General features: G+C 40.3%; 1 protein-coding gene across 5 annotated transcripts in view; it reads left to right on the top strand.

Annotated features, from left to right (window-relative positions):
• Window positions 1-19,035, top strand: part of dock4 (dedicator of cytokinesis 4) — a 33,025-nt gene that overhangs the window by 775 nt on the left and 13,215 nt on the right. Inside the window, exons 2-28 of one of the 5 annotated variants that reach the window (XM_042110682.1) lie at window positions 4,761-4,844; window positions 5,059-5,099; window positions 5,493-5,548; window positions 5,698-5,794; window positions 6,103-6,251; window positions 6,969-7,053; window positions 8,043-8,194; window positions 8,774-8,855; window positions 9,166-9,226; window positions 9,779-9,911; window positions 10,215-10,303; window positions 11,257-11,382; window positions 11,724-11,848; window positions 12,133-12,295; window positions 12,640-12,746; window positions 12,939-13,092; window positions 14,142-14,239; window positions 14,518-14,601; window positions 14,845-14,945; window positions 15,556-15,637; window positions 15,901-16,071; window positions 16,712-16,904; window positions 17,149-17,276; window positions 17,758-17,892; window positions 18,424-18,522; window positions 18,621-18,715; window positions 18,850-18,925. In XM_042110682.1, the coding sequence (XP_041966616.1) occupies window positions 4,761-4,844; window positions 5,059-5,099; window positions 5,493-5,548; window positions 5,698-5,794; window positions 6,103-6,251; window positions 6,969-7,053; window positions 8,043-8,194; window positions 8,774-8,855; window positions 9,166-9,226; window positions 9,779-9,911; window positions 10,215-10,303; window positions 11,257-11,382; window positions 11,724-11,848; window positions 12,133-12,295; window positions 12,640-12,746; window positions 12,939-13,092; window positions 14,142-14,239; window positions 14,518-14,601; window positions 14,845-14,945; window positions 15,556-15,637; window positions 15,901-16,071; window positions 16,712-16,904; window positions 17,149-17,276; window positions 17,758-17,892; window positions 18,424-18,522; window positions 18,621-18,715; window positions 18,850-18,925 (2,966 nt within the window). Of the gene's footprint in view, window positions 1-4,760; window positions 4,845-5,058; window positions 5,100-5,492; window positions 5,549-5,697; window positions 5,795-6,102; window positions 6,252-6,356; window positions 6,629-6,968; window positions 7,054-8,042; window positions 8,195-8,773; window positions 8,856-9,165; window positions 9,227-9,778; window positions 9,912-10,214; window positions 10,304-11,256; window positions 11,383-11,723; window positions 11,849-12,132; window positions 12,296-12,639; window positions 12,747-12,938; window positions 13,093-14,141; window positions 14,240-14,517; window positions 14,602-14,844; window positions 14,946-15,555; window positions 15,638-15,900; window positions 16,072-16,711; window positions 16,905-17,148; window positions 17,319-17,757; window positions 17,893-18,423; window positions 18,523-18,620; window positions 18,716-18,849; window positions 18,926-19,035 lie in introns of those variants that run through there. The other 4 variants (XM_042110681.1, XM_042110680.1, XM_042110683.1 and 1 more) reach the window with 4 other exon arrangements.

Raw genomic sequence — 19,035 nt, 5'->3', positions numbered from 1 at the left:
TGAGGTCTGTTTAGACATGTTCCATTGTTTTTGTGCGGTGTGTGGTCTTTTCCTACAGACTATTTTGCATGACCTTTTAGATCTGTTCTGATCCATGAAATACCTTTAGATCAGGTGAATTACACACATAGAAGACATTTGTCAACACAAGTGCAGAAGATGTCAGTAGGACTAAGTCAGGGAGGAAGAATTGTTGGCAGGGGGAGGGTTGAACCATCTCCACTGTGGTTCTGGAGAAGATTGTGTTTCAAGGTGCACTTTTGCTGTTTTTGTAGTCTAAAAATAATATGTCTTGACACCTACAATGGTGATGTAATTCTGAAATCTTTTTGCCGTGAATTTAAAAATATGTATTTCATGCACCTCAAGCTGTGTAAGGTCATTGCCCACACTCTCCAGGCCTTGCATATGTACATCTATGCTATCAAAATAACTATCGCTAATAAACCAGCTCAACAAAATCAAACTATAGGCAGTTTTATAGGCATTGTTTTTGTTCTAGACCAGCAGTAATGAGATCTGAAAGACAGGCGACTGTTCTATGTTTTCTGCCCAGATACCTTGTATCCAATTTATAGAACTGTCTGAAATAACTGTGTAAACTGTGTGTGTAAATTGTACAGTCATATTTGGAAATACTATTTATTTCTGATGCCTGAGTTGGTAAAAGTGTCATTGTAAGTTCAAAGGCATTTTTGTCAACCAAAAATCTTCACCACCACACACCATACCTTTATGTATATTTTTAGACTGAAGATCAGATATGGGTTGGATTGCAAGCAGAGGCTGATGGGATCTGCAACTCACTGCAGCAGGATTTCCCATTATTAATAAGCAGAGATGGGTTGGTGTGCTCATATGTTCACAGGGAGGTGGGGACACTTTGCTTTTGATGTATAGGCTTTCATACATACTTATGCTGTCTGTTTCCTATGTGTATTTAAGCTTATAGTTGGCTCTATGGAAATTATAATGCTGTTTATAGGTGTCATGAGAAAGTTATACAGATGTCGAAAGAAGAGGATTCCAACACACACACACAAACACACAACCATACACTTGTAAATACTCAAACACAAATACAGGCAGTATTTAGTAAAATATGTTCTCTCTGCTTTATATCTGATTACCTGTGTTGCTAACAGGGTGTACTACTGAGCTGAGAGAAAATGTATCAAAGAACTCTTATGTAAAACTGTTCACACGTCTGTGTTGTGTGCAGAAGGCCCTGCTCCCCTTAATGCCAGTAGCTTCCTTATATGAACAGATGGACACGGAACACTTTCGTCCTCCAATTATTTCATTAAGTTTGTGGCAGCATTTGTATATTTTGTAGTGGAGCTTTGCCATATGGTAATTAGTTAAAGAATTTGGTCAATGTGTCTTTAAAACAGTTACATGGTCTTGTTTTTAAGGGCTTTATGTAATGATGCTAGCATTTGTGTGTGTGTGTGTGTGTGTGTGTGTGTGTGTGTGTGTGAGAGAGAGAGAGAGAGAGAGAGAGAGAAAGAGAGTGAATCATGATGTTAATGTATGCATAATTAGTTATGTTGTGTTATTTTATTGCTGTCAATTGCAAGGTCATGCTTATCACACAGTACAGAACAGTTGTGCTGAGCTAAAATCAGATATGTCAGACTGGCCCTCTCTGCGTCTCTTCCTGGCAGCTTTTCCCATATGGTGCTCTTGTGCTTCAATAATAGTTACATTTACTGACTGTGATGAATGAGTGACTTTAAGACATCATTTGTAGTTTATATAATTTCGTGAGACCATGTTACACATACTTGGGACACACAAGGGCAATGGTACAAAGCAATGGCTTTGTAGCTAAATTCACCCCATCACTTCTGTTGGATTTTGTTTTTTGCGGATGGCTACTCAAATGAGCTTTAACAGAGTTGTCTGATGAAAAAGTCAGTGATTACGCCTGAGGCACACAGGCTTCAGAAGTAGGGCTGAAGATGGCATATAGACAAACTTAGAGACACCAGCAAATAGGCCTAAGTAGAGCTGAAGAATCCTGTTATATTGCCATTGGGTCATGGGCATAGTGAGAATGTCTTGTGGTATATCTTGAGGTGTATCCAGTAATCTCTGTGGTATTGACATGTGGACTTATCCATCATAGGCATTAAGGGGGTGGGTCTGGAATGACAGACATCACTATTGAGACATCTGCAGGTATCCTTTCAGTGACTTTGTATTCTAGTAGAACATATTGAGTGATACTTGAAAGTTTGGGAACCCTTAAGGATTTTCTATATCTGTCTATGAAACATAGCAGCATCAACAAGTAAAAAGAGTGTACGTATTTAGCCTGCTTATTTAGGGAAATGTTCCATTCCATTCCATTTGGTTTGATTTTGTGAACTTTTTTCAACCCTCAAAGAAACAATTGACCATAATTCACCACAGTTTCAGTTTGGCCACCAGGAATAAAGACACACCTGGGAGTCTAGGAGTCATTTAAATATTGTCTAGGATATTGGTTTGGGAGTGGATGCCTCAAAGATCCTGTTTAATTAACAGCTCTTTGTGCTTCCTCTTGACTGTGCCACTTTTTTTTTTATCACGTTGGTGTCAAGAGATCCTCCTCCATCATCAGTATGTGTTGTTCTGTATTTGTTCTTGTGAGAAGAACCTTAAAAACATGCCTGATATTTAGGCGTTCAGGTCTGGCAACAAAATGTAATTCATTTATGGGTTCCACACATCAGATTAAGAGAGAAACTAAGGGCCCTGTTCTTATGGTTCTTCAGTATCTGCCACGATACACAGGTACCATGTCAAATCAGATGCAATCCAGGACTATGATTGCTGCACCATCTCAGATTTTGCTCAAAGTTGGTCTGTAGTTTTACCCTGGAAATCCAGAGTTCTCGCCAGAGCACCTTGGAATTGTCTCTGCGAGACACTCTGGCAAGGAGCAATGATGCACGTTACTTTTACCCCAACATTCCAGGGAACTAGCTAAACTGATGAAGACTGCGCTGCAACGTTGGAGGACAGTACACATTGGTCGTGGTGTTATCCGATTGCGTCGAAGTCCAAAATCATTCAGAGTAAACATGGTCTAGTGTTATCCAATTGCGTGCAGTGAGATTTTTAAATGCATGCTTGTTGCCGCCCCTCGAGTTGGGCCATTACATTGTTCTTGGCCAGACCCTTAATCTTTTTATCAGGGTCTGGATTTTCCAGGCTACTATAGTTTAGGTTTAGGTCCCAAAATTAACACCTGTAAAATATTTTTGTTAAATTGTGTTTTTAATTTTTTCACCTTTGATTTTTCTTCATTTTTATACTTCCAAAATTGTCTTGTCTTTGAGGCCATGTTTGGACATATCTTAAATAGTATTATTCCCAGCCTGTCCAAACTGTATATGATGGAAGATGAACATGACTGGTTCTGAGCATGACTAGGCCATTTACAGGTTGTACTGCTTGCTCATTCATTTTGTATAAGGCCGCTAGATTACTATGCACAGAGAATCACAGGCTCAGTCCCTGCCTCAGTCATTGCAAGCGCCTCTTGATTGATTAATCACCACTATGTGGATACTGTTTTTAGAATTGATTTAGATTAAGTGTTAGTATAATTTGTATTTTAGTATATTTAGTATATTCTTTATCTTTTACTGTCCTTATTGCTTAGTTGTGTTTTTATATTATATACTTTTAATTACTTTTTCTGCTGTTAGTGAATGTGTGTGTGTTGTCTGTATGCTACTGAGACCTTGAATTTCCCCTGGGGATCAATAAAGTATCTATCTATCTATCTATTTGGAACAAAGTGCAAAACCAGTCATATTGAGAATCTTGTAAACTCAGCATCTGAGCACCACATGGCATCTATCAGTGTTTTGTCTGCAAATGCAAATGCAGATAAGTCAGAGACTAGTTGCTGGAGGCACTCCGCTGTTTTGAAAGCTGTTGGCAGTTTTTGCTTCTCTCTCCTCTTGAACAGCAGTTCTTGGATTACCGGGTTCATGGTTGCAGACTCTCACTACACTGGTTTTGTTCCTGTAGAAAATGAGATTGCTGGCTGAGAAGACATGATTTAATCACCACACACACTAATTGCTTTCTATTTGACTCAAACTTTGTGTGTAGTTTACTTTTATGTCATGCATTGTGTGTGAATGCAATGCAGGTGGATGTCTGCTGTGGTGATGTTGCATCTGCATATGCACAAAAAGCCTTGCATGTGCAAGATAAGATCAAGTGCCAAATCTCTGTTTTACCCACAGGTATATTAAGACATTGTGTTCGGCTTTTAAAACAATGCATGTTTGCAAACTTTCAAATGAAGCTTGTATCACAGTTAAAGTGGGTATATGAGAGATTTGAAATTGAATTCATATGTCTTCTCTCATGGGAGGATTTAGACACAGAAAGAGTAAGAGATTGATAGTAATGTTTGTCATATGAGTAAGCAGCCTTGCATTTATGGTTTGAAACATTCATCAGACTTCTAGTTACCGGTAATACAAACATCACTGTCCTATTTTCTAGCACCTCTGCTTGCAGACAACTTTGGAGTCATAAGTGGTACTTAAGCTTAGGGCGAGCCTTTTCAGTTGAAGTGGGGCGTAATAAGTCACCAGATTGGCTTAATGTTTTCACAATGCAATGATATGACAGTAGTTTTTATATGGTGTTTTTTTCCTCAGTTATAACTTCCGAGATGAATTAGATGCACAGCACACAGGTGCAAAAGTTGGCCTACTGACTCTTGAGCCTTGTTTTGTCTGTTTTAGTGCTGGCTAACTTCAGGGGACTGGTGCAGTATGGCCTACCACTTGAGATTGGAGACACCGTGCAGATTCTGGAGAAATGTGAAGGCAAGTAAAGAATGAAAATGGCAGTGTGTTTGTGATGTCATGGCACTTAATACAAGACATTTTAAAGTGTGAATTCACACAGCACTGGTGAATTCAGAGGCTAGTCTGTCCCAGCATTGATGAGTTGTACTCTTATTCTGCAGAAAGCAACATACAAATAATAAATATATCATCGAATACCCTGTTGTAAAAATGAAATATTTTGTTCCTATAGGCTGGTATAGAGGATTTATAATTAAGAATCCAACTACTAAGGTGAGTATTTTGTCGTTAGCATATATTAGAATGTATAGTACACATTGGAATATTTTTTCTGTCAGATTCTTCAGTGTTATATAATATACACTTTTATAAAAACATTCAAATTATTTAAAACATTCAGACAATACATGCTGTTCTAGATAACTATTGTGAACATGGTCAATGTTTGGCCTGTAAATCTGTAGTATCCTAATTAGCCTGAGACATGTTTTGTTGACAGAACATGCAGCATACAAAAAGTGCTCAACTCAAATATGGTCATAATAATGTTTAATGTAATGGGGTCTTTAAGTGTATTTCCATTATTATTCATTATATATCAGTGAATTGCCAGCTTCCTTATGAATTATTGATCAAACTGTATTTAATTCGATCTCTATTCCACAGGGAATTTTTCCAAGCTGTTACATCCATTTGAAGAATGCTCATATCAAGAACAAAGGGTAAGAACAGAAGCCTGTGCTCTGGTGTTGGCTAAAATGTAGATTTTGTCCCAAAAGTAAGAATTGTACACCCTTTGTCAGGCAGAATTTTGTGATGGGCGCAAAGCTTCCAGAGAAAGGTATGACAAAGCTCTTTTCCCATCCCACAGGCAGTTTGAAACGGTCATACCAATGGAGGACTCTGTCATCACAGAGATGACGGTGACCTTGAGGGACTGGGGCATCATGTGGAAGCAGCTCTATGTGGTGAGTGGCACAGTGCTCCAGGCAGCAGAGCCGTGGAGGCTGAGGCAACGTTCTCTTCACCTCAGAAATCTGTTTGTCATGCCGCCACACTGATGTGGCAGCTGCATGTTATCTATGCTGCTGTGCAGCAGATAAATGTTCTTAGTGAGTAAAGATAAAAGCAAGCCTGTCCGATGTGCTCAAAATATGGAACAAGTATGAAGTGTATAAATGTATTTCAATTTATGTTGGAGAGGTTTCGCATTTCAGATCATTGTGTTTTCTCTCTCTCTCTGTCTGTCTCTCTCTCTCTCTCTCTCTCTCTGCAGAGAAATGAGGGGGATCTGTTCCATCGGCTGTGGCACGTGATGAATGAGATTCTGGAGCTGCGGCAGCAGGTTCTGGTGGGCCATCTGACCCACGACTCCATGAGTAACATCAAGCAGCATATCACCGCGCGCCTGGACTGGGGCAACGAGTATGTGCCTAACGAGGGCCCTGGTGCTTTTGTCTTTCAGCCTTCATTTGTCAGAAGATTCACCCTGAGACATTTGGGTCCTCAGAGGGGAGGCATCTTCAGATGAAGGAACAGCTTGCCTGATGTCAGACTCTATAGCATGCTATACATGCTATAGCATGTATGCTCATAACCTGAGATCAAAAGTGTGCTTGTAAATATGCAGTGTATTGTATGTATGTAGAGTTAGTGCTCTAAAATGGCAGGCAAGGCAAACATTTTTGTGAGTGCAAATGTATTTGTGGTCTCACATTTTTACAGTACTGCATTACAGAGGCTGCGCTTTAAGCTTCATTCAAACGTCAATTTTTATGTGAAGCCGTGTATCAAGTATACAGGTAGGTTATGATGAGTCCATCTAGATTAGAATGATTAAACTTGAATAGAATCGCATGGAACAGATCAAATCTGAGCTGGATCATGGAAACAGTTGTCTTTGTAGGGACAGGTCATATCAGAAGCAATGCTTGTATATTTAATTTCAAAGGGCAACATTCAGAAATGAGTCACATTTATGCTAAACCCCACATATGCAATACTTTTTCTATGAATTGTCTCTGAGAGCCACATAGTAACAGTCTGCTGAGAGAATTGGTAATTGCCTTTTCTTCTAGTAGTATTTGGTTAGAAAGAGGCCTACGCTGCGTGTAGCAGTAACTGTGTGTCATGCTTTGGCAGGCAGCTGGGATTGGATCTGGTCCCCAGGAGAGAATTTAGCATGGTGGACCCAGACGAGATCAGCGTCACCGAGCTCTACCAGCTGGTGGGTACTGTGTGCTTACCCATGACTCACCCTCGCTTAGCAACACCTACATGCTGCATCGTTGCCATAGAAACTGACGCTGCAGTGCTGCTGTGTTGCAAGGACACAACAGTAGTATTTCACGTATCTAGTTAGGCTGAACTAACATAGAGACACACACACACACACACACATACACACACAAAACAGAACACTTACAGTTTGGTTGGCTGTGGATGAGGAAATTACAGTAATTAAGAGCAAAGAGAGAGAGGGAGTTAATGACCATTTAGATTGCTGTTTGTAAACACTGATGCAAATGTTGGTGCATGTGATTATTAAGAGGCTACAAATTAGATATGTTATTCATTAGATGAAAAATACATGAAAATAAATGTTTGATTAGTTTCACTGTGGCGTTTGGGGTCAATTATGACATACTTAAAGGCATTGCTGGTAGTTTCACATCAATAGCCACGTTTACATGGACACTTCTATTCCGATTAGAAACACCCATGTATACGGTTAATCGGATTGACTGCTCTATCTTCTCAAGGAAAAGTAGGCAACTGAGCTAACTTCAAAATGATGCTGTTATATGTGGAAGTATGTAGAAGTATGGAAGTATGTGATTGGTAGGCTATATTTAATGTGTCTATATTTAATTAAAGTGTATGTGATCGGTAGGCTATATTTAATGGTGTACGAGTAAAAGACTGAATGGCACTCAGTCAGAGAAGCAGATAGGAGTAGTGGGCACAGTAGTAAGACAGAGATGAATATGAGAGATGAATCACTACACTGGAGAGGGTGTACATACATAAACATTCATCTGCATTTTGGCCTTCATAGCCACAGGGAAACCAGTCTTGAGTAATACCTTGCTCCAACAGTTTATTCACACTTCACAAGATTGTGGATAGTGCCATAATCCATTTTGTAGTGAGTATTTTGTGGTGAATGTTTAGTGTAGAGCTGCTCCTAATTGATGCGTTGCACGTGTTGGGAAGATGGAGCGGAGACATCGGAGGAAGGAGCTTCCTGGCCAGGCCAGCATGCACCACCTGTTTGTCCAGGTGAAGGGCCTGATGAGCGCGAGCCTGGGAGAGGAGCTGGAGGTGTTCCTCTTCATCTACGACAGCAGAGACAGTCGCCCAATCAGGTGGGTGGTCCAGACAAACATCCTCAGGTCCTCACTGAGATGGGATCAACTTGATGGCTCCATTGGTGGACTCCATTGGTGTTTCACCATTAGTTTTTTTTAAAGTATTTTTGTCATCACATGACCGTTCTGCCAGTTATCCTGTGTATTGTAATAGTAATGGTATATTTTCACTTTTGAAACAATCACTCAAGATCTTATTGACACTTTTCTAACCGGTTAAAGATTGCCAATGGTCTGTATGAGACTGTGAAAAGGGCTTGATGTGTAGAATAAGTATTTGATGGCTGTTTTCCTCTGCCCCTTGATGTTAAGGGGCTTTATGCACTGTCTTCACTCCTCCTCGGGTGTGAATTATTCACTGGGATCAGTACCCCCAGGCACTCCGAGAGGGAGTGAATGCAGGAGGCTGCGCAAGCCTCAGTGGACTCCTCCTCATAATTAATCAGCCTCCCCAGGCTCACAGGAGAAGCCACTGATATGGTCTTTAGAGCAGGCCTCTCTTCCTCTGAGTCACTCCACTGGGCTGCGACGAGAGGAGGAGAGGGCAAGCCCACCTAATGCCTGTGTGTCTTGCAGTGAGAGGTTCGTAGTGCGTCTGAATAAACAAGGAGTCCCAAGTGCTCTGGAGAAGGCTGAACGACAATGCACTCTCTTTGTTGTAAGTGAACCCACTTCATACCGCTCCACTGAGGCATGCATCTGAGTCCTTTAAAAGCTCTAGCTGTGATTGTAGTGGTGGTGTTATAGACTGGACTCGACTGATGCTAGCATGTGTGATGGAAACTTGAGAATACCTAGAACTCCCAGTGTATGCCGACATAAACAAGTTGTAGCTTTTTCTGCTGCAACAGCTCCAGGAGATACCACCATAATATCAGAGTCTTTCACACACCTCTTTGAAATCATTGAGGTGACCTACTGTACAGTTAAATCATTGTTGAATAAAAATGTGTATGTGTTTTTTTAAGGATTTGGGGAGTAGCGATCTACGAAAAGATGTTTATGTTGTAGCTCATATAATTAGAATCGGTAAGAGCAATTGGATGCATCATTGTCCAGAATTTTCAAAAAAACACCATGCGTTTTTGTGTCTGTGTATACCACTAAATATCGTTGAATACTTGTGTCATGTCAAATTGTTTGTGATTATTTGCATGGCCTCAATTTGTAGAGTCTCATTGTGGTGACAGCTATATGTCCATTATGATGTCTAATGTCCATTGCATGTATCCACCTTTTTCGGTTTTGTGCTGTTTGGCACAACTGTGTTAAATGTGGATTGTCGTTGTACTATTTGTGCATTATGTAGTATGTGTATAATTCTTGTTTGGAAGTGACTGAATGAAGTTGTAGTATTTCATCAGACAAGAGACTTTGAGATCTACATAACCCTGTTCCTAAGAATCATGCAGGTTGACTGCCATATATCCTCCGGTATACATTATGACTTATTTACAGGGTAATGTTTGATGCTGTTGCAAAAATTGCACAAGTCACTCTAAATGTCTAGCCATGTCCATGACAGTTCCCCTGCTGGTTTTGCACCGTGTGTAATCTCCCCCCTCTGGGTCTGTTCTACAGGACGGATGGTGGCAGGGGAGAAGAAGAGTGTCTCTAATGTCCAGTACAGGCGGCCTTTTGGCTGTGCCATCATCAGTATTGCTGACCTCTTGACTGTAGATTCCAAGGATGACCACCTACTGAAGGTGTATTCGTAAGTGCACTGACATAATTGTCATGCCACTATTACCCGTATGACCTGAGCTGTTTAAGACTCAATAAGAGGAGCCATTTCAAATTATTTAAGAGGCTGTTTCATGTAATTCACACAAAACTATTTATGTTCTTTAACCTTCTCTGTCCTTCACCTTGGTTAGAAGGTCCTGTTATCATATGACTTTGCATTTACAGTGATAGATATCAATTGGTTTATTATCTAAATCTACTGTTTGCCAAACTAGACATCAGCAAAATGATTACCTAATTACCTGAACTTTGCGCTTTTTCCCTGCAACAGATGTAATATGGAAACAGAGTGGTACCAGATTCATGACAGCATCATCAGGAAAGTCAGCTCCAGATACAGCCTGGTTGGGTCGAACACGGGTATGAGCACTGGAATGACATGAGGACTGAAGAGTTGTATGAAAAGTGAAGCAGTACAGACAAACTAGAAAGCATTTCCTGAAGGAAATACAGTGCATGAAAATGCAAAAATATGCTAACTTAGCCTATCATTTTTAGTAGTTATGTTAAATATGCTAACTAGCAAGCTAACAATGTTAACATGCTAACTGTGTTAACCATGTGACTTAGCTAACCTAGCTAATTATTTTTAGCAGTTATGCTAACTATGCTAATTAGCATGCTAACATGCTAACCATGTTACTTAGCTAACCATTTTTAGCAGTTTTGTTAAAAATGCTAACAATGTTAACATGCTAACTATGCTAACTTAAAAAGTTCAGTAGTTTAAAGGGTTAAATTGTTGTGAGATTGCAGTGAAATATTGTAGTGAGGACTTTTATTTTGAAACAGTTTTTGGCAGAGGAAGCAGTTGAACAGGATGTGTAGTCTTAATAGGGCCAGTTTGTATGCTTAAAGCCTGAGACTGGCAGTTGATCCAGGTGGCCGGAACACCTGGCATAGGATTCTAATTGCTTAACGGCTCTATTGTGATGTCATCAGCCCATGTTAAGTCTATGGGGAAATTTTGAGTAGTTTTTAATTAAAAGTTACCAAGCTGAAAAATACATAGCCCACATGTCCTAAGTAAGACCTACGTAACATAGTTTGAATGAAGTTTCTACGTTAAACTGTTGAAGCTGGTTGATTAACTGCGTTAGAAGAAGAAGAATAAGTCAGAAGAAAAAGCCTTGGAATAACAGTACAGTGCATTTTCATGCACTGTAATTAAAGTAGTGCCAGTTTGATAAATCAACAGTTGGCTGCTATTTGTCTCTCTAATGACTAATTAAATAAAAGAAATAAGCAAATATATAAATATGCTTCATCTTGTTCTTGCTTATATAACGTGTCTCTGGCTTTGTCCTCTTCAGGACTCTCCATGTCTCTGCAGCTCCTTCATGGAGACATGGAGCAGATCCGTAAAGACTACATGCGCCTCTTCACCCGAAACATCTCCATCACCAAGAGACTTGGCTTCTCAGACATCATCATGCCAGGTAAGAGCTAGACACATTACACAGAGGGCTGACTATGGAGGGCAGATCACATCACATCACATCACACCAATCAGACCCTCTTTCACAGGGGTTACTAGGAATAATCCATTCTATACTTTTATGTCCACATAGTTACTGTGACTGTAGGCAACACAACCTTACCAACGTTGTATAAGTTCCAGCTCAAATTCAGTTAGAGGTGAAATACAATGATTGCTTACTTAGAGTAAAGTCAAGAAAACTACAAGTAATCATCCAGTTTGACAATTGCAGTGTTTACGTACTGTCCTTGTGTGTGTGCTATGATCCTTTTAAATAAAAGAGCTGTGTTTTTGTGTCAGGTGAAATAAGGAATGATCTGTATATAACGTTGGAGAAGGGGGAATTTGAGAAAGGGGGGAAAAGTGTGGCTCGGAACGTGGAGGTCAGTGTGCACGTCCTTGGAGCAGATGGGCAGATTCAAAAGGTGAGTTCTGTCATTCCTGTCTCATTATTAGTCAAAACATTGTAAATCATATTCAAGATTGTCCGGTTATATGTACAAAATGTGAGGGTACATAACATCACACTAACATTTGCGTTGGAATAGGCAGGTTTTTTTTTCTTTTGGTGGGTTTTTATTGTCATTGGGAGATGTCACAAGCCTAATCGTTCTGTTGCACAAGCAGATTATACAGGCCATGGATCCTATTTAACTTGAAATGACCCCTCTCCCCTGTGTGTGGGCATGTGTGTGTGTGTCTGCAACAGGATGTGCTCTGTGCTGGCTCTGGAGAGCTAGGAGTGGAGCAGCATCATTCGTTTGTGCTCTACCACAGCAACAGCCCGCGGTGGTCAGATCAGATCAAACTGCCCATCCCCATGGACCTGTTCAGAGGGCTGCACGTCCGCTTCGAGTTCAGACACTGCTCCAGTAAGACTACTAACCCTGTCTGCTTTCAGTAAAGATCTACACGCTTGTGCTCCATCCATAGCTTATGGCACTGTCAGGGTCTGGACTTTTTAATACTACTATACGTTTCACATGCAACACATGTTGATCCATCTGTGTGCTATAAAGGAATGCATGTAAGTTAAGTCCGAGCTCTGAGAATCATTATCTTTGTGTTATGTGGGCAGACAGTCTTGGCATACTGAGCTCCTTGTAGTGGACATGGACATCCTGTTTAGTGCTTAATTCAGAGCAGGCCTCTTCCTTACTTAACAGGCCAAGTGAAATGCTGACTGTTGAAGCACTATAATGTTGTTGTTCCCTAGCCAAGGAGAAGGGGGAGAAGAAGATATTTGGCTTCTCTTTCGTCCCCCTGATGCAGGAGAATGGAAGCATACTTCCAGATAGAACACATGAGCTTCTCGTCCACAAGGTAGTGTGTATGTGCTTCGGAGTGTGTCTTGGTGTCTTGGTGTCTGGTGAGGGGGGGTGGGGGGGGGTGCAGGAGAACAGAAGAACAGAAGAGACAGCCAGACAGAAAATGAGTTCATGTGGGGTGATGTTTTCTTTAACAGTGTGAAGATGAGTTTATGTGTGGTGGTGATATATATGTTTTCTCTAACAGTGCGAAGACGCAACATATTTCCAAGATGTAGCTCGGTACCTCAAGCTTCCCTATTCTAAAACAAACACGCCTGGAAATAATCAGCCTGCACGCAACAGCAAGGAGTCCTTCTGGATTACATCTTTCTTGTGTTCTACCAAACTCACACAGAATGGTATCGTCTGTCTTTGTGTTTGCCATTTGGGATAGCAGAACCAAATCTTTGTTTGACTGTCTTACTTCAAAGACTGTGAGGCTTTAGAAAAATAGGGATCACAAAGACCAGTGTATTATCTGATAAAAATGAAAAGTAAATTACTAATGACACTGCATGAATGTGTAGACCTGCTATCCATGTTCAGGGTTATTGTAGATACATTGAATTTATAGCTTATAAAGTGAGTCACTTATACATTATTCAATCATTTATCCATCTGCCATTGGACTGTGAATGGCTCTGGTAGCTGACTCCACTTTTCAGTTAACAGCATGTCATCCAGACATCTGTCACCATTGAGGATAATATGGTTTAATGACCGCGTATGCCATCGACTGATTTCTACTAGGGCTGTCAAAATAACTGATTAATTTCGATTAATTAATTTGAGAAAAAATAACTGATTAGAAAAATAACGCAGATTAATCGATTCTGTATGACCTTTGACCCTGAGCCGTTGTAGTCAGTAACCATTAGACTGTAAAATGAAGGAGAGAGAAGAAAATGTGCTGCCTAGATCATTGATTGGAACATTTAATTTTCAAAAACGGCTTGATGGTAAAAATAAAGTGTTGATTAAAATAAAGTCCTCTGCAATGTATGTGATAAAAAACCTTCTTCCCGAAGCACTTTTGAATTTATTTCTTCATAATATTAGGTCATATCATAGATTATTATGGCCATTATTAAAATAATAATAAAAGAGTTTTTGAACTTTAATGTCACTAATGCTGATTATTCAATGATTGATTTGAATTTAAATATTTATAGCAAAAATCATATATGCGATTAATTTAGATTAATTAATCACAGAGTATGTAATTAATTAGATAAAAAAAATTTAATCGATTGACAGCCCTAATTTCTACTTCTGTACTTGTTCTATTGGAGGTTCTCACTTTGTGGTACTTTGCTAGATATTTTGTATTAGAATCTGTCAGCACTTTTGTTCTAGCACACACACACAGTGTGGAGCGATGGTGTGAGACTGTATTGACTTTTCTTAGGTGATATACTCGACTTACTGAAGTGGAGAACACACCCAGAGAAAATTGCTGATTGCCTGTCTAAACTCAAGGACATTGATGGCACTGAGATTGTAAAGGTACAATACACGTTGGCCTCCCCTTTGAGTTCACTATATAGTTCTTACTAGTACTTGTTTCATACTTGTCATGGTACATAGTATGAGACAACACACATTGATGCTGCAATGCATTCCTGTTGCTTATGGATTTATGTTGAACAGATGCAAAGTGTAGGAAAATACTCTGTTGAATTGATATTGTTTTAGTAGACTGAATGCATTTAAGATAATATATTGATATTATGTAATTTCATGTTGTGTAATGTATTGTTAAAAACATTTCTCTTGTCCTGCAGTTTTTACAGGACACACTGGATACTCTATTTGGTATTTTAGACCAGAGCGCACAGAGATATGGTCTAAAGGTGTTTGACTGCTTGGTAAGTGCTTTTTTTGATGCATGCATTCACCATAACTTTATGGATTAGGGTTATATCAGTCCAGTCACTTTACTCACATGACACAACACAGAACAGACATGTTTCAGCTGAGACGGATTGTTCTCTCTCTCTCTCTCTCTCTCTCTCTCTCTCTCTCTCTCTCTCTCTCTCTCTCTCTCTCTCTCTCTCTCTCTCTCTCTCTCTCTCTCTCATGATATGGATATGTTGCTGATGTTTCCCCAGGTACATATAATAAATTTACTGCAGGATAGTAAATTTCAACAATTTAAGCCAGTAATGGACACGTACATTGAGAGTCACTTTGCTGGAGCTCTGTCATACAGGTATGAATACCTTTTTTCTCCCGTCTCAACTTTATTTCCCTCCTTGAACAGTGACTTATTGCCTGTCGATGTGATAGCCTTCACATCATCAATCTGTGTTGAAGGTTTCAGAAGAGTTGTTTTGTTAGCATTATTAGAAATTGGTAGAAGAGGAATTATACTCTTCTTTGCTGTATACCAAGTACAAAAATGCTTTGTATACTTAATTATGAAACTATGTACTGACAAACAAAACAAAAATGCCTTTTTCAGTTTTGACGGTCTTCAATACACAGTCATGTTAAGAGCAGTGGTAGCTGATCCCTGTATCCTAGCAACCTAATAAAGAAACCATTATATGCACCATAGATCAGAACCTGGACCAGCAAAGCCTTTATATCACTTGTGCCCAGTCGTTCAGCTTTGTGTCCGTCTCCTGTCTGCCCTGCCGGAACTGACCAGCCATCCCACATTGCATTACATAAACGTTGCCTACTAACAGTTTGGTAGTAATGGCAGCAGTCCTCTGTCCCCTGAACACAAATGATACAGCTCTCATACACAATATGTGCTTAATCTAAGGTCTCCCTCTCTGTTGACCCTTTCTCTTGGCACCTGTATTCTGAACTAGGGAACTTATCAAATTACTGAAGTGGTATATTGACCGAATCATTGATGCAGAACATCATGAGCAGATTCAGCAGGTTCTGAAGGTAAGTATTTTTTGTGCACACGTTATGTCTAGCAAAATGATTATTTTGGCTAATGCACGGTGACCGATACTGCTCAGAGAGAAGAGTAAAAAGGGGGGCGGGTTACATGCCCAGTGTGCTTTTGGTTTTGCTGGTATGTTTTCATGTTTTGCGTACCTATAGTGGGAACCGTTTCTGTGTGGTGTTATAAACATACCCCACGTGCCTTTGTCTTGAAAAGTGAGATTCAGGACAGTTTAGAACTGCACCTTTGCTCCCCACAGGCAGCTGAGTACATTTTCAAGTACATTGTTCAGTCGAGGAGGCTCTACGTAGGAGCGACTGGTGGACAGGGCGAGGAGGAGTTTCGCTGCTCCGTCCACGAGCTCTTCAAATCGGTCCACCTCTTCCTCTCTCACCAGAGCAAAGGCGTCAGCCCCATCACACACACGCAGGTAAGCTAGCTTCTGTTCGCTTAGTTCAATGTGTGGGTGACTAACCACCAATGAGGTGTACAGATGCACTCAAACTCACTCTCATGCAGTGGGCTATTTTTACCTTTGCAGTTGCAAACTATAGAACTCTATGGCATATGAACAGCACTATGAGAGATTACATTCCTGACCAGCAGTATGTGTGGCCAAATGACAGGATTCATTGAAATCAGGGAACCAAGTCAAAACATAAATCCGCATAGCACGGATGGCTGGCAATGCACATAATGCGTCACTGACCTATTAAATTAGTTTATAACCGTAATACCATTGTACATGTGTGTGTTGGTCTAGTGGGAATATCATTTAAACCGCTGGCCTCTCTGCTCTGATAATAAATACATGTCATAATAAATAAATATACTGTACTGGAGGCTTTACAATGATCATCATTATTTTTAATTCTATGCCTATGCCTATGTAGTTTTGTGTATTGTAATGTGATGTATTTGAAGGAGGCTGTCTACATGACTACACAACACCAGTTTAGTTCAAAACCTATGATTTCTCCACATACATTACACATATTACAGGCCTGTGGAACATCTTGGTGAAGATGCCAGTTTGTCCTACTGAACTCCATGGCACTGTGTGTTGTTAGGCTGTGTTCCTGAGGTCCTTCCCTACAGTCTGCTGTGAGCTGCTCAAGGTCTTCCTGGTCAGAGAAGTGGCCGTCCTGGCCCATGACACACTGGGCAGCCTCCCTGTGATGGCTCACACTGACTGCCCCCTTCAGGCTGTTAAACTCCAGTGTATCGCCAAAACTGTGGAGAGCCCACTCTACACCAACCAGGGTGACCTTGTACTCTTTTAACACAAGCAAAATTGACTTCAACTAGCTGTTGGCATGCTGGAAGTAGATGATGGAAATAACCCTGCAGCGCACTTTATATTAAATGCAGAGTAATGTTTTTACCAACTTAGTCTATAGGAACCACAGAGACAATGATTCATGTAGCCTGTGTTTTAGGAGCATTAATTGATTCATGACTAAAATTATGACATGGATGAGTGTAGCTGTGTGTATTTGTCCTGCAGAGTGCCGGTGTGTGGTCCTGCCTGTGATCCTGCGGCACCTTCAGGTGCACATGCAGGAGCAGAGGGACCTGGTCATGTGCGCTCACATCCTCACCGGCATGCTCTCCGTCATCACTAAGGACGGCACGGTCAGTCAGAGAGGACAGGTACCGCACGCTTCGCATGTGTTTGTGAGGACAAAAGGATCCTTCACTCTTGACAACATTATCACAGATCATTGATTTAAGGCTTGCAGAATGAATGGAGGTGCTATTGCTCCCTCATCAATAAGATGAGTCTGAGCAACAATAGCACTTTCAGGCAAATAGGTTTATTTGGATGACAACATCAAAAACCTAACTGTACAGATTTTTTTTAACCGGAAACACATACAATCACAAAAACTCAAATCAAATAGCACTTAACATTTTTTGTCAAATCAAATAGCACTTAACATTTTTTGTCAAAAAAAATACAATTGTTGAAATGACATTTGACCATATGACGCCCATATGACCAGTGATGAGCTCAGTTTATCTCTGATATCATTGACATGCTGATGAGCTCTGATGTTTATAGTGCTACTGTGTTATGGTTCTTGCCTCACTCTTTGACCCTGTGGCCTGATAGGAGTGTGTTGCCTCTGAGGAGGTGAATATCATCATGGACAGCATGTCCGGTGTTCTTCTGAGAACCATCTTGGAAGTCACCAACTGCCCACAGCCCGCTGGGACTGCCCTGCGCCTGCAGTACCAGGATGTCACGGTGAGAAAAATCACTGCTTTTACATCGGGGGTGCTACTCTAAACTTGATTAAACCCAAGGACAAAAAGAGCCAAGATACTTGCTCTGTATCTGAATAACAGTTGAGAACCTACTGACCAACTGTTAATGTAGTACATTCTATATGTGTACCAGCAAGTAGTAAGCACAGGTGCTAGGCGGCCATCTTCCTGACCTTTGACCTGGATGTTTACAGATGTCATATACGTGTAATGTTAGATGTATATAAGTCTTTAGTTAATTGTGACTGAACCTATAATCCCCAACAGTAGTGAAAATGTAGGATTAAACATTTATTGTAGAATTTATTAACAGTGGGACATCCTCAGCTTCAGGAAAGCTTTCAAAGAAAGTTCTCAACCCCAATACATTTTTTACATTTTCCTTCACACCCGTTTCCAGACACAAACAGTTGGAAGATATTATCTGTCTACACCAGACTGACAGCTACGTCCCATGTTCAAACAGTTTCATTGGTCTTTGTTATGTGGTTTTGTTTTTGGTTATCTCCAGGGTGAGTTTGTGGCCTGTTTACTGACCCTCCTGAGGCTGCTAAGTGATAAAGATTACCAAAGATTTCTCTCAAGATTCTCAAGCAAAGATGAGCTCATGGTATGTCTACATGAACACATTTTACTTACCCATTATCAAATGTAAAGTGTTTTAGCATAATATTTCACTAATGTTTTTTTTTTTTTTTTTTCAATTAGGCTTTTCTCCTACAGTTATTCACTGTCTTTGAAATACTCATACGCCCAGATATGTTTCCCAAAGATTGGACAGTCATGCAGTTGGTCACCAGCAAGTCAGTATTTATTTGAAATCCTTTTATGTCAGGTTTCCAGTGTTGAGTTAGATTACTTTGAAATGTAATCCATAACTGAGTAAAGACTACAAAACTTCAAAAGTTTTCATGCCTCTTCACTCTTTCCCCTTTAGTGTAATTATCACCTCACTTCTGTACCTCTCTGATGCCTTGAAGAAGAACTTCCTCAATGAAAAGTTTGACTTCAAGGTAAAAGCAGAAGAATTCAGCCCCTCCCTAACCCCCATCACAATGTTAGCTAAATGTTACCTAAGCATTCTGTGTGAGAGACACTGAATCACTTTGCAGCCTATTGTAAT

This window comes from Alosa sapidissima, chromosome 11 (genome assembly GCF_018492685.1).
Source record: "Alosa sapidissima isolate fAloSap1 chromosome 11, fAloSap1.pri, whole genome shotgun sequence".
Taxonomy (NCBI): domain Eukaryota; kingdom Metazoa; phylum Chordata; class Actinopteri; order Clupeiformes; family Clupeidae; genus Alosa; species Alosa sapidissima.
This window is presented reverse-complemented; position numbering and strand designations above follow the sequence as displayed.